This window comes from Ziziphus jujuba, chromosome 11 (assembly GCF_031755915.1).
Source record: "Ziziphus jujuba cultivar Dongzao chromosome 11, ASM3175591v1".
NCBI classification, from domain to species: Eukaryota; Viridiplantae; Streptophyta; class Magnoliopsida; order Rosales; family Rhamnaceae; genus Ziziphus; species Ziziphus jujuba.
Genome location: NC_083389.1, coordinates 17738023 through 17761697, shown reverse-complemented (window position 1 = coordinate 17761697; position 23675 = coordinate 17738023). Strand labels below are relative to the sequence as shown.

The following is a 23675-nucleotide window of genomic DNA, read 5'->3' as shown; positions in this document are numbered from 1 at the left end:
GGTATATATTTATATATATATTATTCATCCGTACGGAATTCTAAAACAGATGAAGACTAAAAAAAATAAAAATAGATAAAAAAAATAAATAAAACGATTCAGATTATCTTAATATATATTTATGCTTAGACATGTAAGAAAAAAAAAAAAAGACCACATGAAAAGTAAAAATAAAACGCATGGCAAATTTCATCTCTATCAATTCCCATGCTGGCCATGCATGTATGTATACGTACATACATACGTACGAAGATACGCAGTTTTAAGCAGCCGTCTGTGGAGATGGAGGTGGAGGTGGCAAAGTTGAAGGCGAAGAATTCGACGGGGTGGACGGTGGCAAAGTCGACGGCGAAGAATTCGATGGAGAGGATGTCATAGATGTCGGCGTAGCCGTAGGTGGAGGAAGTGTTTGAGGACCTTCAGATCGAGGAATTGGTTGATTGTCGAAGATTTTTCCAAACGGACTCTCGCCCAAATAATTTCCCGGGGGATCATACTCGCAGATAACCACCACACTCCCATTGTAACACCTCATTCGGCTGCAGCCCAATAGGAGGCTTTCATGCCAAACGATCTGCGTGTAGTGGCCACACATCTTGTTCGGCGTGCACTGGTTGGTGTCGGCGTTGTAATTTTTGTCCTCCATCGCCCACGACTGGACGGCGTCGGTGGCCGTCCAGTGGTCGTATTTCCCCCAGAACATGTTCTCGCCGTAAGGTCCCATCGAGTGGATCATCCTGCAGTCCACCGCGCGTGTCAACGCCCAGCGGCGGGCGAATCTCGCCACGGTCTTGTCCCATTTGTAGAGAGTCTGGTTGTGTTTCATCCTCACCAAGTTATGAGCTTTCAAGAACTCGCGGGCCACGGCGCCTCTTCTCGGTGGTGTCGGAGATGCCGGTGTCGGGGGTGCATTTACGGTTTGGGGGCTTGGTGGAGGAAGAGTGGTGGTGGGAGGTGTATGAGTAGCGCGCGGGGCTGCGGCGGTGGAGCCACCGACATTTGTTCCACGGTTTGGAGGTTGTCCGGTGGTGGACGATGGGGCATGTCGGTGGTGGCCTTTGGCGGAGACGGTAAGGATGAAGATAGAGATGAAGATGATAAGGGAGACAAGAAACCGAGCGGGCGACATTGGTTGGTAGTGGTGGTGGTTGGAGGTGGTGGTGGTGGTGGTGGTGTTTAGTAACCTGCGCCGGTGTGCTTAATTAAGAGAATGGGCGCTCTCATAATCCGAGAGCACCGCCAGGGGGGGAGATGGAGTGGGAATAGGATGATTTTTATGTTGCATTCTTTTGGTCTAAATTTTGACGACTTTCTCTACCAACTGCATGGCTTATTTTCCGGGGAAATGATCTATATTTAATCACTAAAGTTTTTTCACAAACAATTGAATTAATTTGGAATAAGCATTCTCATGATTTTTTTTTTTTTTTTTGTGTCAAAATCAGTCAGTTTGATTAATTATAAAAATGCAAATAATGTAGTTCTAGAGGGATAAAAGTCAGTAAATTAAAATGAGGAGCTTTTTCTGGTGGTGAACCGTAGGTTTAGGGCGTCCATAGATGAAGAGTCATATTATTTCTGTGTATTTCTATATTGTTGAAAGATTTTATGTATTAAGTACAATATTGAGGTTTGTTACATTACATAAAACTGCCAAAATCAAGAAAATTATCAGTTTTTTTTTTTTTTGAAGAGGAAAATTATCAGTTAAATGTAGTAAAATTTTCTGAAATGGAAAAAAAAAAAAAAATAATCCGGCCCTTCAGGGTAAAATGTACATTCATTCATATTATTTATGTAAAATAGGTTTCTTACTCGGTCAAACTTTCAAAAAATAACTGTATTCAATGATAATAGAATAACAATAAACGGGTGACAAATTTTTCTTTGGAAAAAGTGGTTTCATATCAATTGAAAGCATTTTTCCTCCATAACAAAACTGCATGTATAGAAATTGATTACACGTGATATACATTAAATTATTGATTTGTCACTCTAAGCCTTTAATAACACGTGATATATATTAAATTATTGACAGTTATAGTCATATAAATCTAGGATACCATCTTCCAATGTTCCCAACTTAACACGGTTCACAACTCTCATAAGAATAAGATCATCAATTTTTGTTTTTCAATGGAAATCAGTGTCTATGGTTTTATTTATACTTTTCAGATAACTAAAAAAATGTATTTAGTGTTAAATTGATAATGTTAATGCTCTTAGTTTTTTATTTTCAAATTTTTAAAGGATAATTTATCAGAAATGGGCATTAGCAAATTTTTTATGCCAAAAAACTGTTGATTGTATGTAATTCATGTGAGAAAAGCAGTATCTTGATATCGAAAGGTTGCTCAAGCCCATTATATGGTAGACATACGTGCCCGATGAATACAATTAGTTGATATTTTAAACTAATTAATTAGATTTCTTATTTATTTACAAGCTTAAACAATTAATTAGATTTCAAATAAGGTCATTTTATTTTTAAAAAATAAAGTGAAGTCCACCTTTATCACAGCTGTATTTCCATTTAATGATAAAAAATTTAGCCCAATTGAAAAATGGCCATGAAAGATAGAGATATCTTATTCATTTAGCCCCATTTAAAAATGGCCATGAAAGGTAGAGATATCTTATCCATTTAGCCCAATTTAAAAATGGGCATCAAAGATAGAGACACCTTGCTTTTGTTTTAGGCAAAATATGTGAAATCCAAATTACTACTTTTGCTAAAACAAACAAAGAAATACTCCTTTGAATGGGTGAAAGATTTTTTGCCATTTCGAATAATGGTGGTCAAAATATTTGGGAATCCAACTCCAGATAAATGGAGGCATTTTCAGGTTTTGAAAGATTGCATTTGGTCGCAAAATTCAAAGTGTATTTTTCTACAAAGAGTCGCAATTAAAAATGAAAGATCTATCCTTCTCTCTGTCTATTAAATCTTTTTTTTTTTTTTTTTTGGCCTTTTTATAGAGCCTTTTAAGGCTCTACTCCTGCTTATCTTTCTCATGTTCCTAAAAGCAAGGAACACTTACAAAAATCATCTCACACCCCTCAACCCACAATATATACTCATATAGCCTCCATGTTTTCAGCTTGAATTTGTTGACATTCATCACCATTTGCAGTAATTGACTGCCTCAATTACGTGCTCTTCCCTGAGTAGGGCTTCTAGACTCCTTGGCTCATGAATTTCTTTCTACTATTCAGAGAATTATTATGGGTCACAACTTTTTCCCATCATCTCCACCTGTATTGTGTCCCTTAAAAGATGGGTTTACTTTCCATGATCATACCCTAACTTCCTACTTACATCGGATGAATAAGTGCTTTAATCCTCAAGCATTAGGCATTTAGCACTGAGCACTTGCTTGCTTTTCCTCCATTAGCTCCTCCATTAGCACCGAGCACGTATTTGAGCACTTAGGCAAGCAAGTGCTTTTACTCGAGCACTGAACAATGAGCACTTGGGTGCTTGGCCAAGCACGTGTATTTCCCTGAGCACTTGGATAAGCAAGTGTTCTCCTTAACAACCATATGACATGCTCATTGTGTGATTCACTCATTTTCATCCTTTTGTTCATTATTTACTGGCACTAGATTAGTGCTCATCCATTTATTACAAATTGAGCACATAACAATTTTAAAAAGTAAGGCCTATTTTATTTGAATTTCACTCTAAGTTTAAAGGAACTATTTACAAAATTAAGGGTGGGAAAAAAGGAAGAACAAATTGAATACAATTTCAAATTAATTATTTATAAAATACGACTTATATTGATAGACGTTTTGTTTTTTGTTTTTTTGTTTTTTTTTTTTTGGTGCATGGCCAATGTGGACCACTATTTAATAACGTTAAATATATTTTTTTAATTTTTTGTTATTCTCATAATTAAACAAGTTGGTAGTTTTGATAAAAAAATATGTTAGTTTTGGATTAACTTATGAAATAACATGTGTTAATATATTATCAATTTAACATACTAATATAAACTAAATATGGATAAGTAAATTTCTAAATTAATAAGTGAATCAAAAAAATTAATTAATTAAATATTGTTATATCATTTATTAGCATCATTTGGTGAACATTTTGGTGACTTTAGTAATGTTGAAAAAAAAAAAAGGTATAAAAATCTAAAATCAATATAACATATCTATGTGCAACAAAATTATTTTTCGATGAAAATTTTAAACATTTTTATTTGGTATAGGATAAAGCAATTTTGCACTTTGTTGTAAAGCTATTCAGACTATTGGAGTGTGATGAACAAATCCATTTGTATTTTCTTAATATATATATATATATATATACATATGTATGTATATATTAGGTTTGTATTATTTTTAATTTAACTATGCATTCCATAACATATATGTATATATATGTTTGCAAATAAAATAAAACAAATATTGGTATATGTTGATGCAAAATATTTGACCTCCAATTTCTCCTTCAATTTAGTTGTCTCACTGACCATTAGTTTATCGAATTAACTACTTCGTCTGAACAATCATTAATTCCTAGTCAACTACTCGTTTGTTTTGTCAGTCATTGCACCAACTGCCTGTTCGTTAAATCAACTACTTGTTCGTTTGACCAACCACAGGTTCATCTAGCTAATAACTGATAATTGGTTGTCGTCACTATCAAATTGCTAGCCTACAATCAAAGAGAGAGTTAAACCCTTAGTGTACCAGTGTGATTGTAACACCCCGTCCCGAATCATATCGGAATTTTTGCACGTTGACCGAGGTTGACCGTTGACCGAGGGGTCAAAAATTGACTTTTTGATCCGGTTGGAATTCTAGGTTGACTGAGGTACCGTTACGGAGTACACATTGGCACGAGTTCGTAGACTGGTAGCACGTTGAAAACGGAGCTACGGTTTGAAAGTTTTGGGCAAAACAAGTTGAGGTCCAAACTGTCCAAGGGGTGCCGGAGTTGACTTTTTATTCATGCAAGGTTGAGCGTTGAATCATGCATGGTTGTATAGTGCTCGTCGATACGAGTCTGTAGACTAGCGGCACGTCCGATTTGGACATGTGGTTTGAAAGTTATGGATCTGTAGAGTTTTTCAAATACTGTATTATTTTAATATTATTTTTACACGCATAACGATGTGCCACGTGTGACTCAATGAAGGTGACCATGTGTCACCATGGTGAAATCCCACATGTCAACCATGTGTAAAAAAATCAAATTATTTTTATTATTATTTTAAAATAATAATATTATTATTAATATTATTTTATTATTTTATTTTATTTCTTTTTCTTTTCCTTTTTCTTTTCTTTTTCTTTTCTTTTCCCCACGTGGGAAAACACCTCCCTTTTCTTTTCTTTTTCTTTTTTTTTCTTTTTTCCTTCTTCTTCCCCGAGCACCAAAACACACACACAGACAGTTGTTTTTTTTCTCCCACCGGCCGCCCCTCTCTCTCACCGTATTTTTCAAATTCCGGCCACCCATATAGTACACGCGCCGGCCAGTGACGTGCGGAAGGAGGAGGCGACCTTAGCCACCAAATTTCCCGGCCAGCCGCCGCCGGCCGCCGGAATTTCTCTCTCCTCTTTTCTTGTGTTTTCCGGCCAGCCCAGTCTCAATTAAGCCTCCTCTCCCCCTATTTTGGATCCCCTGAGTTCAAAAATGGCCTCCAATCTCAAAAATTCGAAGCGGTTTGCGAGATACGAGGAAGTGAAAACCGGCCGAACCTTTCCGGCCACCTCCGGCGGAATTGGGGTCGATGGAGACCGGATTTGTGATCCTCATCCCACGAGCTTCGATTCGGTATATCATTCGCCTATTTTGGTTAACGTTTGCGTTTAAGCCCCCGGGTACCGGGTATTATTTACCCGATTAAAATATTAATTTATTTGACTGTCTGTGAATTTTGTTCTAGGAGCACCGGTGAGTCTTGAAATTGATCCCATGGTGGATCTTGGATTAATTGCGTGCTCCAGGTGAGTGACCCACCTTTAAAAATATTTTTGGGGTAATTAATTGTATTTATGTGGTATTAATTTGATATCTGTAATTTATGCTCATGTGGTGTATTTTAAATACAATCGGGAAAAATATTATTTTATATATATATATTTACCCATTGGTAATAAATGAAAATTTTGGGGTCATTAGAAATTCCCGATTATTATTTTATTGTGGTTTAATTTATTATGCATGAGCAAGATGTATTTCGGTAGTATTTGTACGTGGTTTTCAGTATTAATTTTTCAGGCATAATTGGGTTAAATATTTTACGAAAATATTTGGTTAAATTTTATAAATTATGCCCGCGGTATTTTTATGGTTGCATCTCGTATTTCGAGGAAAATTGTGGTTTGTTGATTATCAATGTTTCGTACCGGGTTGTTGAATAAAAATATGTGGGATGGTGTTTTATGAAAATTTGGTATACTTCCCACGGTGGTTTTTGGAAAAACGGTACGGTTGGTTATTATTGTTTATTTTTAGACGCACTCATACAGTATTGGTGTTCTGGTGTATGGTGTATGGACACGTGGTAGCACGCGGTTATTATGTGGTTTAGCGTGCGGTTATTACTTCACCCGTGAGTTGCTATTGGACCGTGGGCAGGCAAGGTTATTGTTGTGCACAGCCGCCCCCCTCCTTGGCCGGGTTGATGGTTTTAGTAGTCGGTACTGTCGGGACGCCGAAGTGACCGTTGCAGGTTTCTCTCTTTAACCCCCCGCCAGTCGGTGCTCGGGACGCTGGGTATCGGAGGGCATCACCAGTATATGGTGTGGTGCGTCGGTGTAAATTACAAATAAAGTTTCAAACCCCAAAGAGTACAAAATTATTTATTATAATTTATTACAGAATATTTATATTTGGGGTATTTATTTGTTTATTTGTTGTTTATTAATTCGTTTGGTTCCTTGGTTTTTGAGAAGTACGTACAAGGGTTTTGTGAAAATGTTTTAAAAGGGGAACATTTCAAACGGAGTGAATAGTGAGGGTTTTGAGAGAAATTATTACTTCATATGTTTATTTATTTATTTATTTAATTGTTCGGTATTACTTAATTAAATTCTTTTATTTTTATATTATTATTATTAAAGGTGTTCAGTAGTTAGGGTCACTCACTGAGATGATTAGCATCTCACACTCTTAAATTCCGTTCCCCTAGGTCCAGGTTGGAGACGTTGATTGTCCGGGGCGAGCCCAACGTCTCAGTTCGTTGCCGAAGGTTCAAGAAGTTTTCCTTCTCTTTTTCCTCTCTATCTTGTATTGTTTTCTTATCTGTCATTTTATAAATTTCACATGTTTCTGTATAATGCTCTGTATACTGTATTGGACGTGTGGTTGTTATTTATGCATTGGGTTGCTGCTGTTGTTGCTTTTGAGAAGTGCTGAAATTTGTGGAACAATTTGTAGTTTGCGAGAGGAATAAGGGGATGTTTATAGAAGTGTGTTTTCAGTGCAGGTAGTTTGTGGTAAGTAAATCCCTTAGGGGAGGCTCTGCCGGATTTTCCGTTGGAGAGTTCGGTAGGGTTTCCCTGGGATCAGGGCTGTCTAGGGTTCCGGGGAAGGAATTCAGGACGGGTCCTGACAGTGATATCAGCCAAAGGCATTCGGACACTTAACTTTGAAACCGACTATGGTGTTTAGTAGAAGAGATAGTAGAGGTAATTTTGAGATCATACCTTTTTTGAAAAAAAAAAATGAGAGCTATTTATAGAAGTGTCTGGGCTTTTGAATATGACGGTACCATTTGACTTTGAATTCTTTGAATCATAGGTCAAACCATGAGAAAATCATGGGATATCATCCATTACCTTTGGATACGATATTATTTGAATAGAGATAATTAATTCAAATATAGAATGTATCTATTATCATTTGAATTTCAAGTGTACGAAGACCTAGCTTTGTGGCACTCGTGATATTGATAGTAGAAATCATATCTTGTTGTTATGAGACTAGTTCCTGGTCAAGTAGATGATATCAATCCTTGGTCAATAGTGAGGCGATTACTTGGTCGAGTAGATTGTCATCTCTACCATACCTATTTGTCTTGAAGATGAACGATTATGATTGTGCCATGTGTCTTAAGCTTACTTTTCTCATACCGTAAACCCTCTAGTTATTGTGTACCACTGATCAATTGTTTGTTGAAGTGTGCATAAGTGGCTTATGGATGAATTTGACATATGCCACAGTTGAAAATCAGTTAGTCATAGTTGATGACCAATAGATCATCGGCAATGCTCAAAAGATCATAATTGAGTCGATCTAGAATAGTGGCTCATTTCCATAAGATATAAATAGATGTCATTTATGATATCATAATTTATTGATTTGTCGACGTTTGGCTTTTTGCCATTTCATAGTAGGTTCATATTTGAGTGAGCCCACCAAATAAGTGGGGATTTATAATCTCATTAATTAAAGTGAGCAAGCCTGCAAATCATGATGCAATCTTAGCATCTCATTTATTAGAGTAGAATGTGCCCATCAAATAAAGGTTAGGACGTATCATCTTAATTAATAAATTGATTATCTGAGCATGCTGCTAAATAAGATAGGATTTATTGTCTCATCCATTAAAGTGAGCGAGCCTACCAATCATAGCTTGGTCTTACAATCTCATTTATTAGAGCAAGTGTGCCTGCCAAACAGGGCTTTGTCTTACCATTTCCTTTAGAATAGTAGAGCATGCCTGTCAATCTTAGCTCGGTCTTACCATCTTATTTAGAAGATTTATTAGAATGGGTGAGTGAGCCTATCAATCATGGCTTAGTCTTCCCATCTCATTCAGTATAGAAGAGTGTACCTACCAGATAGAGGTTAGGACTTACCATCTCATTTATTTTAATGAGCGTACTAACTAGATTAATGTTAGGTCTTACCATCTCAAATAATAATTTCATAATAAATAGAAAACCAATTTATAAAAATTGATTATCAGATCGCAATGGCAAGTTGTAGAAAGTACCAAGTAGCAGTGAAATAGTACCATGAAGTTGTAGTTGATGATCACTAGATTCTGCTCATGTAGTTAGAGAAGTAGTGAAAGATTGACAACCACAATCAAGTTGTAAAATGCTAATCACAATTGAATGGGACAATGATAACCACAGTCAAGTAGTAATATCAACCATTTTGTAGAAACCATGAAACAACGCCTTCCATATCCAAGTAGCAGACCCAACTATGAAGACCCCTTTTTTTTTTTTCTTTTTTCTTTTTTAAATAGGAGTAGTCCATGGCATTAGTCATTAACCGATAATTCATCCAGTAGCACTTCATGGTACTAGTCACTAACCGCTAATCTATGCTAGTAGTATTTTACTAATCACTATTTTGTGCTAGTAGTCTATTACTAGGGGTAGTTTGTCCAACTCCCCATTCAAATTTATATAATAAAAATGGTAAAAAAAACATATCGAAATTATTTAATAATTGAAGTATTACATACACTAAGAAGGGGATGAAGAATTTATTACACTAGATCCAAATCATAATAATAAGTTCGTTTAAAAAAAAAAAAAAAAACTCATCGATCAAGACTTGGTTGACCAAGACTTTGTTGACCAAGACATTGTCCACCAAGACCTTGTCAATCATCATTTTGTTCCTTCAAATTTTCATTATCAACTTCAAATTAATGTAGATAGCCTTTCTAGATTAGGTCCTCAATTTCATTCTTAAGGTTGAAACATTTGCTAGTGGTTTGACTATAGTCATTGTGGAAGTAGCAATACTTTTCCTTGTCTCTAGTTTGAGGATCTGATAAGTTTGCTAGGCCATCACAGCAAGTTCTAGTTTCTAATTTGCATTAATATATGGTTATGTGTGGTATTTAATAGGGTGTACATTTGGAAATAAAGTTTTGGTGCATGTGGTAGTTTTTAACTAGACTATTGATTACTAGTCTTCTCCTTGTTTAGAGTATAATTCTTGCTCGATTCTCCTTTGTTGCTCTTTTAACCTTAACCAACTATTTTGCATAATGTATTTTTATGCTTTACTAAGCAAGTTAGAAAAATTCCTTGATGGGTACTCACCTAGTGACTAGAGAAATCTTTTAATATTATTACCTCCCCTCAAGGTTGCAAGTGTTGTCTCGTCATCTACTTGTGCTGCTTGAGCATTGAATTGTGAAATATAGTATTCAACAATTCCCCTTCCTTCTATTTGATCAAAAGAAGATGGGTAGTAGATTTCTTCAATGTTTTTTCTCTAGACAATGTGAAGGAAAACACTCGACACATGGCCTTATGGTTTACTTCATGCAAATCTATTAACTTACGGAACAACTTTAAGTGTTCAACTAGGTCACCAACACAATTATGAATGGTAATTGGTGGCACTTGAAAGTTGGATGGTAGCAATTCAAATAGAATTTCCTCAATGAATGACAATTCTATTTTGTCAACTTTTGGTTTAGCTATTCAAGAAGCAACATTCAGTCTCAAGCTTCTCACTGGTCTTTTAGTTGTCTCAAGTCCTTCTTTATCTTGTTCCTTTGACCAGCTTCAATGGAATAACCAACTACGTATTCTCCAAATTATAAGATCGACCACGACACTTTGCCTCCAATCGGTGATGCAGTTCAGATCGTGCCAGCTTTCATTGTGTTCTGATTGACTGGAAAGTAGTTGATTATTGCTTTTGGTAGTATAATTGATCAGTAGTTTCTCCCTGACTACTTGGGTCTTTATCTCCCTGCTCAATTTGAACAACAGATGGTTCTTTTTTATTTTGGTAAATCTATTCGATAGAACCTTACGTTCTGATCAAGGTCTCCAATTTTAAACAAGTGGTGGTTTTCTTGATTTGGATGCATCTGCTCAAGTAGGATCCTCACATTCTGATCGAGGTCTTCAATTTGGTTATTTAGCATTGCAAGCTGAGTAATATAACCACGCTTCGATGTTTTTTTCATTTTGTTGGTGGAAGATTAGTGTAACACCCCATGCTGAAATTACATTGACATTCTTCACTTTTAACTAAGTTTGATTGTTTGACCTCGGTAGATATTGGAGTTGACTTTTTTCTTTTTATAAGTTATATCTTTGACTTGTGTACCATTCTGTAGTACTCATCAACATGAGTCCATAGGCTGGTAGTACGCTTAAAATGAGCTATCATTAGGAAGTTATGGCTTTGTAAGATTTATAATTTATTTTCAAGTACAAATTTATTTGGGATAGTTTGTATAAAGAAAAGTAAAAAAGAAGGGAATTTAAACACATGCACGTGTTAGTAGTTGGGTGGTGATCTTGCATGAATAGTGACCATGGAGTGATTTTAAAAAGAGGAGAGGGGTGGACGGAAAAGAAAAACTAGAGGAGAGAGAGAACCAGGGTTTCACCTAAAAGACCCTGTTTTTGGCAGTTTCCTTGCCACCCTTACCACCATGAAGTCCACCCAAGCTCGGCCAACCGAACCACGTTTCATGACTAGGTTGCCAACAATATGCCAAGATTGGGCCGATTTTTGGTGACGATGGTGAGCTACCATTCCACACTTTTTCGGTGAGTTTCTACAATGGTGAGCTGCCATTCCACACTTTTCTGTTTAGTTTCTGGCCTAATGACCACCCTTTTCCATCATTTTTTAACACCCCCCCCCCCCAAAAAAAAAAAAAAAACTCGGCGATCTTCAATGACAATGATGAGATGCCATCCACACTTTTCCGAAGAGTTTCTGGCCAAATGGCTACCCTTTTCCATCATTTTTAGGTACCCATATGAATAGCATAACAGATTCTATGGAGAAACTAGAGTAATTCCTATTTTTAAGTGAGTGTATATTTTCAAATTGTTTTTTGGGTTATTAATCTGTATAAATTTTTGATAGATGTATATATATATATATATATATAATTATGATTATTTATGATGATTATGGAATTTTTATTAAGTTAATTGTGGTGTTTAAAGTAATTATTTTTATTTGATATATTTGTTTAAAAAATAATTTAAAGATTTTTATTCCATTTAATTATTAATTAATTTTTGAGTTGTGAAAATAATTATTTATGCTTTAGTTATGTGGATTCTAATAGAGAATATTTCATGAGAAACATTTATGATTTATTTGGTGTTTTTCAGTTGTGCTTTACAAAATTTGGCTATTAGAAATTGGTACTTTTACATTATTATAATTATTTTCAAATTTATATTTTATAGATGCACCATATATTACTAATGTTCTTTATTATTATTATTATTATCATTAATATATGGATACCAATAGAGAATATTTCATGAGAAATATTTTTGATTTATTTGGTGTTTTTCAATTGTGGTTTATAAAATTTGGATAAAAGAAATTGGTATTTCCACATTATTAATATTATTTTTAGACTTATGTTTTATAGATGCACAATATAATATTAGTATTTTGTATTATTATTATTATTATTATCATCATTGGTTAGCACGCATGTATTATTTAGCCATTTTATGGGAGCAAAGATGAGTAAGGGTAGGTAGATATTTTTGCGATGTAAGCATTAGCCACCATCCCTTTAGTTCTAAGATGACAGGTTGCTAGCACTATCGCCTTTGGGATGTTAAGCTGTTCGATTGCAAGTATTCCTTCTCCTTCCCTTTTGTCAGGTGATGCTTGAGACATCAAATGTCTGCCTAGTAATACTCGGTATATTGGGTATTTTAAATATTTTTAAAGAAATTTACTTAATTTATGGTTTTATTTGTTTAATTATTTATTATTTACTTTAAGTATTTTAAATTATTTTATTATTTTCATAGTAATTCATTTATTTTATTTAAATATCATTTTTGGGACATTCATTTAAATAATATTTTATTTTATTTTATTTTCTATAATGATATTTAAATAACTAGGACACAAAAATAACGGTTTTGCGAAAATACTTTTTGAAACAAGAAAAATTTTCAAATGAGTGGATTAGTAAGTATTTTAAGAGAAAAATTGTTTTCTAAATGTCTATTTTCTTCCTCATTGTCTATTATTTATTATTGTTATTGTTTCTTTTATTATTTTTTTTTACATATTATTATTATTATTATTGTTATTGCTAGTTAAAAACCATTCACTAGGATGAATAGTATCACATTAGTTTTTTGTTTTTTTCTTTTCCCAAACCGATTCCTCTAGGTTTAGGTAGCTAATGGATCAACTGTACCAACTTCGTGATCCATACGACTATGTTTTGTCATCGCTTACCATTTAGATTTTTCTTATTTCTTTATTTTGTTATTATTTTATTATTCCTTCTTTATTTGCAATATTTACAATTCTAAATACTCTTAGAATACTCTGATGCTAATTGTGGACCAAGAAATCTGTATCAGTTTATTTATTTGTTAATTATATGTTGTTTTAATGTTGAAATGCTAAAATTTGTGGGAATTGTAGTAAGGCGAAGAAATAAGGTGGTTGCCTAATTGGAAATGTGTCTTCTATATAGAAAATTTTGAAAAAAGTCTTTCTTATAGAGGAGATGCTACTTGATTTTATGTAGAATTTATGATGGGATTTCCCCTAATCAGGACCTAACTAGAGTTCTAGTGGGGAACTTCGGGAGGGATCTTGACACCCCTCACTTCTTTTCCTCGTTGCCGTCAATTGAGCAAGAGGAGGAGACAAATCTTCAATGTTGGTGAGATTGGTGTTGGATCGAACACCATCGTCAACATTCTCAACATGTTGTTGTGAACTCATTGTAGAACTATGTCTTATCGAAGCTGCTTAGCCCTCCTTCTAGCACCAAATGTTGATACAAAAAAATTTGATCTCCAATTTTTTCCTTTAATTTAGTTGTCTCACTGACCACTAGTTTATCAAATTAATTACTTATTCATCTCACCAACCATCAGTTTGTCTAGTCAACCACTTGTTTGTCTTAAAGGTCGTCACGCTGACTGCCGATTCATTAATTCAACTACTTGTCCATTTAACCAACCACCGGTTTGTCTAGCTAATGGCCGATCAACTAGTTCTTGCCACTATCAAGCCGCTAACCTACAACTAACGAGAGAGAGTTAAACCCTTGGGGTGCTGGTGTGGTACTGGTCAAAGGCACTTTGACGCTAAAGTTAGAAACCGACTATGATGTTTAGTAGAAGAAATAGTAGAGGTAAGTTTGAGATTGTACCATTTTTGAAGAAAATGAGAGCTGTCTATAGGAGCGTCTGGGGCTTTGAATATGATGGTACCATTTGAATTTGAATTCTTTGAATCATAGTTCAAACCATTAGAAAATCATGGGATATTATCTGTTGTCCTTAGATACCATATTATTTGAGTAGAGATAATTAATTCAAGTATAGAACGTATCTGTTGTCATTCAAATTTCAAGTCTACGAATACTTAACTCTGTGGCACCCATGATGTTGATAGCATAAATTATATTTGGTTGCTATGAGACCAGTTCTTGGTTAAATAGATGAGACCAATCCTTGGTCAATAGCAAGACCAATACTTGGTCAAGTAGGCTGTCATCTCTGTCATATTTATTGTTCTTGAAAATGAACGGTTATGATTGTGTCACATGTCTTAAACTTATTTTTTCGACAACGTATATTTTTATTTTACCTTTCATCTTCAGAAAACCTAAAATATTACTTTTTTTTAATAATACTCTTAACACAATCATTTCAAAAAAAAAAAATCTTAAAACATAATAAAAAATAGAACAAATGAAAAAATAAAAAAAAAATTATTGAAAGATGAAAAAACTCACTTCAAGCAATTTGTGTAACTTTTTAATAGAATATATATATACTTGGTATGGTTTACGTGCACTGCACATGGACCACTATTTAATAATGTTAAATTTTGTTTTATTAATTTTATGTTATATATATAATTAAACAATTTGGTATATTTAAAAAAAAAAAATTGTTAGGTTAACTTATAATATATATCAAAGACACTACAAATGATGCTACTAATATCATTGTACTTTAGTATTCTCTTAAAGTATTGAATTTCATTTTGACATCTATTTCAAAATCTTTATAAATTAGTCTAATTCAGTAAAAAATTGATAGAAACCATCAAATAGGGGTTATGTGAAATGCATGTGACCCCAAATCTAATTTTTTAAATTTATTTTGACATTTTTAAAATTCAAAAAATATTTTGAGAGCCAAAAAAATACTAGATATTCAAAAAAAAAAATTGAGAGCCCAAAAGATCAGATGGTAAAAAAATTCTAACAGCATAATAAAAAATATTAGATATTAAAAAAAATGTCAAAACTAAAAAAAACACCAAATGTTTTAAAAAATTCTAAGTGCACTTAAAAAAATCTAATATTCCAAAAAAATTATGAAAAAATAAGATGTTTAAAAAAGTCCAAGGGCGCAAACAATTAGATGGTAAAAAAATTTGAGAACACGATAAAAACACCATATAGTAAGAAAAAGTTTGATAGCCCAAAAAATATCAGATGTTCAAAAAAATCTAAGAGCACAAAAAAGTATCAAACGGTAAAAAAATTCTAAGAGCATAGTAAAAAATATCAAATATTCCCAAAAAAAATTCTAAGAGCATGATAAAAGTACCAGATATTTAGACAATTTTAAGAGCCTAAAAAAATGTTAGATGGTTAAAAAAAGAATCCAAGTGTTCAAAAAAATAAGATATTCAAAAAAAATCTCAAGAGCCTAAAAAAATCAAATATTAAAAAAAATCTAAAGACCCGAAAAAGTTAAATGGGTTAAAAAAGATTAGATAGTAAAAAAAAAATTTGAGAATCGTCAAAAAATTCTATATGTCCAAAATAAAACTAAGAGCTCAAAAAATACCAAATTGTCAAACAAAATTTCAAAAGCATAATAAGAAAATATTAGATGTTCAAAAAAATTCTGAGAGTCTGATAAATGTATTAAATGTTCAAAAAAATTCTGAGAGTCTGATAAATGTATTAAATGTTCAAACAATTTTGTAAGTTCGAAAAAATACCAAATGATTAAAAAAAAATCTGAGTGTTAGAAAAAATATAAGATATTCAAAAAAAAATTCTGAAAGTCCAAAAAAATACTAGATGGTGATAAGTAAGTTTTCAACTCACTTATTTGGCCTTTAATTATTTATTATTTGCTTGAAAACTCAAGTTTTTTGTCATTTTAATACCTTTTGTTAGTTTTTATAGATAAGTTTGAGCTTAGAGTTAACTTTCAAGGCAAAGATCAAGTTTAGAGAAATTTTGGCATGCATATAGCTACTCTATGCCCAAATTAAGTGGTTTACGCCAAATTCCTTAACAAATTAGGGTCTTTGCCATTGCTTCACACCAGAAAGACTTGCTTCATGCCATGTTTAGTAGTTCCACACCAATTTGGTGTGACCATGAAGGATCTCTATGCAATCAGCTTAGGTCCACGCCAACTCCATTGAGGAAATTAAGGTCAATGCTAAAATGGAGTAAACAGCTTACTCCATGCCAATTTCCCATGCCAAAGCCAGCTCCACGCTGCTCTAGCATGTTTCCATGTCAGTCCACGCCATCCAAAAGGAAGTTCATGCTCAAACAAGCATGCCAAGTCGCCAATCTAGTGTAACAGCTTACGTTCAAAGCCATTCTCTAGCCTTGCATGCCAAGAAGCTTCCCTCTGTAGTCAAGATGGTGTATCCTCATATATGGTACATGCCAAATCCTCATTCCACATTGGTTGTTCACGCCATGCTCTTTTCCCTCAGCAAAAATTTAGCTCTAGCTTGCAGAGGAAGTGGCATCACTCCACGCCATATTGGCTTAACCAAGCAGCTCCACCCTAAGGAGCTTCAATTCAAACAGCATCAGTGGTGTTACTCCATGTCATAATGGCATGTTGTCTCTTAAGCTCCACGTCATGCAACTCTCTCTCCTTCATGCAGCATTGTTTTTGCTTTCCCTCACATGCTCTCCTCGCATGACCATAAAAAGTGATGATGAGGTGCCAAATGGGAATTGTTTTTAATAAAAAATGGACAGTTGAACTTCCATTTTTTGTAGGGTTTAAGAAAGGAGGAGGCTTATTTTGAGAGGAGAGAAGAAGAGGGGAGGCACAAACATAGAAGAGGATTCTAAAGAGAGAAGAAGAAGAACTAGAGAGAGAAAGCTTGGATTGAACGAGATTGAACCCTTTCAAAATATTAAAGCATCAAGATCTTTCATCTAATTAGTTTTTCTCTACCATCTCTTATTCTCTAAGTTGTATTTGGTTTATTGAATTATTTATTGAATACTATATCTTTCTTTATAGATTTTTCCTTTATATTTACTCTCGTTTATTACTATGAATATGTGTAGCTATATTTGTATATAGGATTTTGATGGAACCCTCACTACTAGAATCGCATTGATAAATGACGCAATAAATGCGTCGCACAAAATAAACAACGACGTATCACACGGCATCGCCTAACGTCCTGTCGCTAAATCCATAAAACAATAAGCGACACATTATGAGAGTCGCCTATCTTTTAGTTTTTAGCGATGCATATTGACTTTTAACGACGCATTCTATCAATCCACTTATAGCGACGCATTATTTAGCGACGCTTCATAACAATGTCGCTAAAAATATATTAGCGACTGTTTCATATAGCGTCGCTAAATATATTAGTCGCTAATGAATCGCATATTTAGCGATGCATTAATAAAGTCGCCTATTTAGCGACACATTAATAGAGTTAACTATTTAGTGACGCATTAATAGAGTCGCCTATTTAGTGACGCATTATTTGTTAATGTGTCACCCCTTCTTTTTTTTTTTTTGATTTTTTTAAATTTTGTGAAAAGTGATTAAAATAATAAAAATATAAAAATAATTAAAATACAAAAAAACGAAAACTAGCTTCATCCAAAATAATTAGAATACAAAAATTTAAAATAAATATTTTGTCATAATAAATTAATTATCAAATAAATTAAATATCATCTCATTGACATATTTTTACATAATTTGTAAGCTATTGTATTTTTCATAACAAATTTAATATTAATTAAACTTCCATGAATGCATACTCATTAAGATGGAAGTTGACATCCTCTTGTTGACGATATTACACCCTCATACTGCATATGGAAAAATTAAAAAAGTTATTAACACTTATGCAAAATAATAAAATATTAATAATTATTAAATTTGTAATTTAGTAAATGAAAATTTAAAGAATATTACCATTGTTCTTAAGATTTGATGAGGCACATTTCTCCTATCACAGTCATTACAAACATAGTCACTCTCTCATTCATCCTCATTATCATTTTCATCGATACTTGGCAACTATATGACAAATGGATTGTGAGCCATCCTAGTATCTCCAAGAACATCTTCTTCAACAAAAGTACGATGTTGTGGTGAAGTTAAAACAATAGACCATCTTGAATCAAGTTGATTTTCAACACAAAATACTTGTTGAATTTAACAAAACAATGTCAAGCAATATCATAAACAAAATTTCTACAAAAGCAAGATTAATAAAACTCAACGAACCTAACTTGCAGTTAAAATGAAAAAAAAAAGAAAAAAAAAACCACCTCATGTCTCCGCCAACCACAAAGAAAAACGAAACTCACCTAAACGATGGAGACAAAAAAAGAAGAAACCTAGAAAATCACGAAGGCGACACAGAGAAATCCAGCTTCCTGGCCGACGACAACGTAGGCAAATGAAAAATGAAATCTGAAATATCTCACTATTCAAGTCTCTCTTAGATTGCTTCCAAATCTAATATCTATTAGGTAGTGTACTTGATGTAATTTTTTTTTTAAAAAAAAGGGATTTAAAGGAGCGCGTAAAAATTTTAAAACGCGCCAAAATTTTTCAAAAAATGGCAAAAACACGCCTTTTCTCCCAATTGCATTTTGTTTCTTTGATTAATTTTTTATTTTTCATCTATAAATAAAAACTGAAAATATTTCTTAAAAATGCGAAGCAAAATATCGAAGATTGCTGTTTATTTTTCTATTTTTCAAGTACACCTTTATTCTTTATAAAATTTACATGTCTTTCAAAATTTTTGTTTTTTTTTTAATTAACAGGCGATGCATTCTCTTCAAGAAGGGTTGCCTATTCTTGAATTTTGGGATCAAGCGACGCATTATGGTCGAAAAGTGTCACCTATTTCATTTTTTATATTTTCTTTATAATCTTTAAATAATTTTTTAATTGTTCATCTACAAATATATTCATGTAGCAATCCAATGAACATAAATTCCATTGATCTAAAAATAGAAAATAGTTTTGTCAATGCTCTTCTCAGTTATTCACATATATGTGTATAGACAAGACACAAAATATTTCAAGACCTAATTTTAGATAGGGTACCGAATATAAAATTCTAATTCAACAAGCATTTATTGACCAATTTATCTACATAAGTATGTTAAATGAGCTTAACTTTCATGTGTTTGTGGGCAATGATAGTTTACTTGTTTTTAAAAATTGAAAGTGCATTAAATTGCTTTTATTTTTAAAAAAATAAAAAATAATTGAAGGAACAGGCGACGCAATTCCATTAAAATACGTCGCCTATTCCATGTTTTCTTTTTAATCTTTAATTAGTTTTGTTGATTGCTCATCTACAAATTAAAAAAAAAAAAAGCATATTTGCAAAATTAAAAAATTACTAAAAACAACTTTAAAATTGAAAAAAAAGTTAAAAATTGGTTGGGTGAAACGGCGACGCAGTTGTTGACAAATTCATTGCATTTTCGTCTATTTAGCGACTCTTTCTTAAAAGACTGCGTTGTCTAAAACTATATTAGCTAGTTCTTGTTATATTATTACATCCAAGTGATTTGGTCTAATAGTGTGATGATTTTTTGAGAGTGTAGAAGGTCCTGGCTCCAATGCTTGTCATGGCCTATTTTGATTTTATTTTTTTATGGGTTTCTAAATGTTTAAACAAAAAAATTGAAAAAAAAAAAAGAAGAAAAGGCGACGCATTTGTTGAAGAATGCGTCGTTTATCTATTTGGCGACACATTCTTTAAATAATGCATCGCCTAACACTATATTAACTAGTTTTTGTTGTATTAGTACATACAAGTCATTTGGCCTGGTGGTGTGGTGATTTCTTGAGAGTGTAGGAGGTCCAGGGTTCAATTTTTGTAATGGTCCTATTTTGATTTTATTTTTTTATGGGTTTCTAAATGTTTAAACGAAAAAAATCGAAAAAAAAAAAGAAACGCCGACACATTAAAAAAATTGAAAAAAAAAAAAAGAAACGGCGACACATTTGTTGAAGAATGCATCACCTGTTCATCTATTTGGCGACGCATTCTTTAAATAATGTGTCGCCTAACACTATATTAGATAATTTTTGTTATATTATTACATCCAAGTCATTTGGGCTGGTGGTATGGTAATTTTTTGAGTGTGTAGGAGGTCCTAGGTTCAATTATTGTCATGGTTCTATTTTGATTTTATTTTTTTTTATGGGTTTCTAAATGGTTTTTAGCTAGTTTTTGTTGTATTAGTACATATAAGTCATTTGGTCTAGTGGTGTGGTGATTCTTGTCATAGTCTTATAAAAAATAAAGATAAATAAAAAAAGCTTAGTTTTGGCACTCTAATATTTTTACTGGTTATTTGTTGTTGAAATAAAATTATATTTATTAAAAGAACTAAAAAAAAGATGAGGAGAGAACAGGCGACACACTAGTGAAGAAAGAACAGGCAACGCACAATCTATTAACTATATATATAAAAAAAAAAAATTCCAGCTCAGTTATGTTACTATAATATTTTTATGGGTTATTTGTTGTTGAATTAAAATTAGATTAATTAAAAGAACTAAAAAAAAAAAAGAAGAGGAGAGAACATACGACCAACAATCTATATAGTACGTCGCCTGTTAACTATATATTAAAAAAAAAAAATTGTTTTTGTCGGTCTAATATTTATACTAGTTATTTGTTGTTGAAATAAAATTAAATTGTTTAAAAAAACCAAAAAATTAGAAAGTAAAAGGAAGAGAACAAGTGACGCACAATCTAATTAGTGCATCGCTTGTAACATATATAATAAAAAATAAATAAAAAATAACTCGGTTATGTTACTCTAATATTTTTACTGTTTATTTATTATTGAAATAAAATTAGATTGATTAAAAGAACTAAAAAAAACAAAAAAAAAAAGGTAGAAGTGAATAGGCGATGCACAATCTAAATAGTGCGTCGCCTGTTAACTATATATTAAAAAAAAAATCTCAGTTTTGTTACTCTAATATTTTTACTGGTTATGTATTGTTGAAATAAAATTAGATTGTTTAAAAGAACTTTAAAAAAAATTAAAAAGTAAAGGGAAGATAACAGGCGATGCACTATCTAAATAGTGTGTCACCTGTTATCTCTATTAAAAAAAACAAAAAACAAAAAAATCTGCTAAGTTATGTTGCTCTAATATTTTTACTGGTTATTTGTAGTTAAAATAAAAGAATATTATTTAAGAAATTTGCAAGAATAAGCTATATAAGAAAAATTATATAATTAAACAACAACCTTCTATAATTAAATTTTATTATTATGTAAACATAGATTAGTGGTTGGTATTCACTTTTCATGAGTAGCATTTAAACGTACAATACAATTTAGATAAAATATACACACAGTATTAATGGCAACTCTGGTCAGCCCCACATTCAGCGACCCTTAACGGATGTGTCGTGTGTTTTTTATTTTTAGAGACCTTTTGAGATCGATAATTTTTGGATGCGTCATATATTTATTGAATTTTTACTAACGCATTAACCTCAGAGTTGCGGTTTTGTTTTTTCAGACGCGCTTGTTTCATAGAGTCGCTAAGTGAGTGTCGCTAGATATCAATTATTGTGTAGCGCCTACTTTGATAATATTTTATTAATGTGTTAATTTTTATTTTATTTTTATTCAATTTTCTTATGTTAATCTTGCAATCAATGCTTAACACATTCATGAATTTAGAAAATTTTTTGAGTGTTGGGTAGATTTACTAATTTATATTTGGAAAAGTTTAATTTGATAAAAATTGTTCACTAGATTTACGCAACCTAGTTTCTAATTGATTTTGGGAAGTTTGATTGGGAATTGGGTAGCCACATAATAGAGGGCTTACAGCATGACGATTTAGGAATTTCTAATATTTATTAGGAACTTATAGATTTTAATTTCACTTTAGAAAAAAAGGGGGTTAGATTAAATTGGAAACTCTTTAGGCTAGAAATTAGATAGAAATTGGTCTTTAATCAACTAACTAATCAAATATAGGAATGATAGACGGGAAGTCTAAGTCCTAGATTTCTAAGTTTATTGTAATTCCAATTTAAGTTTTTAAATTTTTGTTTGTGACTTGAATTTCTTTGTATTGATATTTACTCTCGTTTAATTAACTATTTTATTGCTTAATTTATTGTTTAATTTTTATTTTCATTGCCACATTTCATTAGTGTGCCTAGATAAAAATAGTTAGTCGAAATTTTGATAATTAATTAAATATTAAAATCAATCTTTATGGGAATGACGCTCTCTCATTATTCTATTACTTGATATGATCCTTATTATGTAGAATTCGATCATCAAATGTAAAAAAAATTCTACAAGTGCAATAAAAACACCATATGACAAAAAAAATTCTGATGCACCCAAAAAAATACTAGATCATTAAAAATATTTCAAGTGCCCCCCCAAAAACTAACAAATAGCATAAAATAGCTCCGTACTCTTAGAATAATGTTTTACTATATGATTTTTTTTTCAAACACTTGGAATTTTTTTAACCATTTGTTTTTGGGCTCTTGGAATATTTTTTGAATATTTTATATTTTTTTCAAGAATTTAGAATTTTTTTACCATCTAATTTTTTTTTGACACTCAAAATTTTTTTAACCATTCAATATGTTTTTGGACTCGTAAAAGTTTTTTAACATATAGTATTTTTTGGGGCTTTCTGATTTTTTTAAACATCTAGTATTTTTTTCGGATCTTAGAATTTTTTTTTTTTTAAATATCTAGTATTTGTTTCAAGCTCTTGGAATTTTTTTTTTTTTACCATATTGTATTTTTTTAGGCTTTCAAAATTTTTTGAACATTTGTATTTTTTGTTGTGACTTTAGAAAATTTTTCGCCATCTGTTATTTTTTTGGATTCTTAAATTTTTTTGAATATTACTTTCTTTTGGATTTTGAAAACGTTTTTTGAATTTTATAAATGAGAAAATATCAAAATTAGTTTAAAAAAATATTTGGAAGTCAGATGCATTGCGCATGATCCCAATTTGACAGTTTCTATCAATTTTAATCAAATTGAATTAGTTTGTAAAGATTTTGAAAATAAAAGGTTTCAATGTAAAGAAATTGATTTTAAGGACCTCAAAACAAAATTCAATGATTTTCAAAGATACTAAAGTACAGTAATCACAAAAAAGTGTTACACAGAAAAAAACATAGAAGTAAGTTTTATATGCAGCCTATCTACAACTTGAGGGAAGTGATTTAAATCCCATATCCATATGTACACAAGCCATATTCATACCGGAATTCATGGATTCTCTGGTAGAGGGGAGTCGAGCTATGGAAGTCTTTTGTGGGCTGGCATAAAAGAAGCCCAGCTTAAAAGAAGCCCCCCAGTTGCAGTAGGAGTAGCTACTTGTTTCATGGCTTTACTTTGAGCTCTTCATAAATGTTATAAAATCATGCCACAATAGTGATGTTGAAATAAAGTCGAAATGTATTAGGTA

General features: G+C 32.2%; 1 protein-coding gene across 1 annotated transcript; it reads right to left on the bottom strand.

Moving 5' to 3' along the window:
* Window positions 1–262: 262 nt before the first annotated feature.
* On the bottom strand, window positions 263–1129 carry LOC107435606 (STS14 protein). The gene has a single exon (XM_016047239.4). The coding sequence runs from the start codon at window positions 1127–1129 to the stop codon at window positions 263–265; it is 867 nt and encodes a 288-aa protein (XP_015902725.2).
* Between the last annotated feature and the right edge of the window lie 22546 nt (window positions 1130–23675).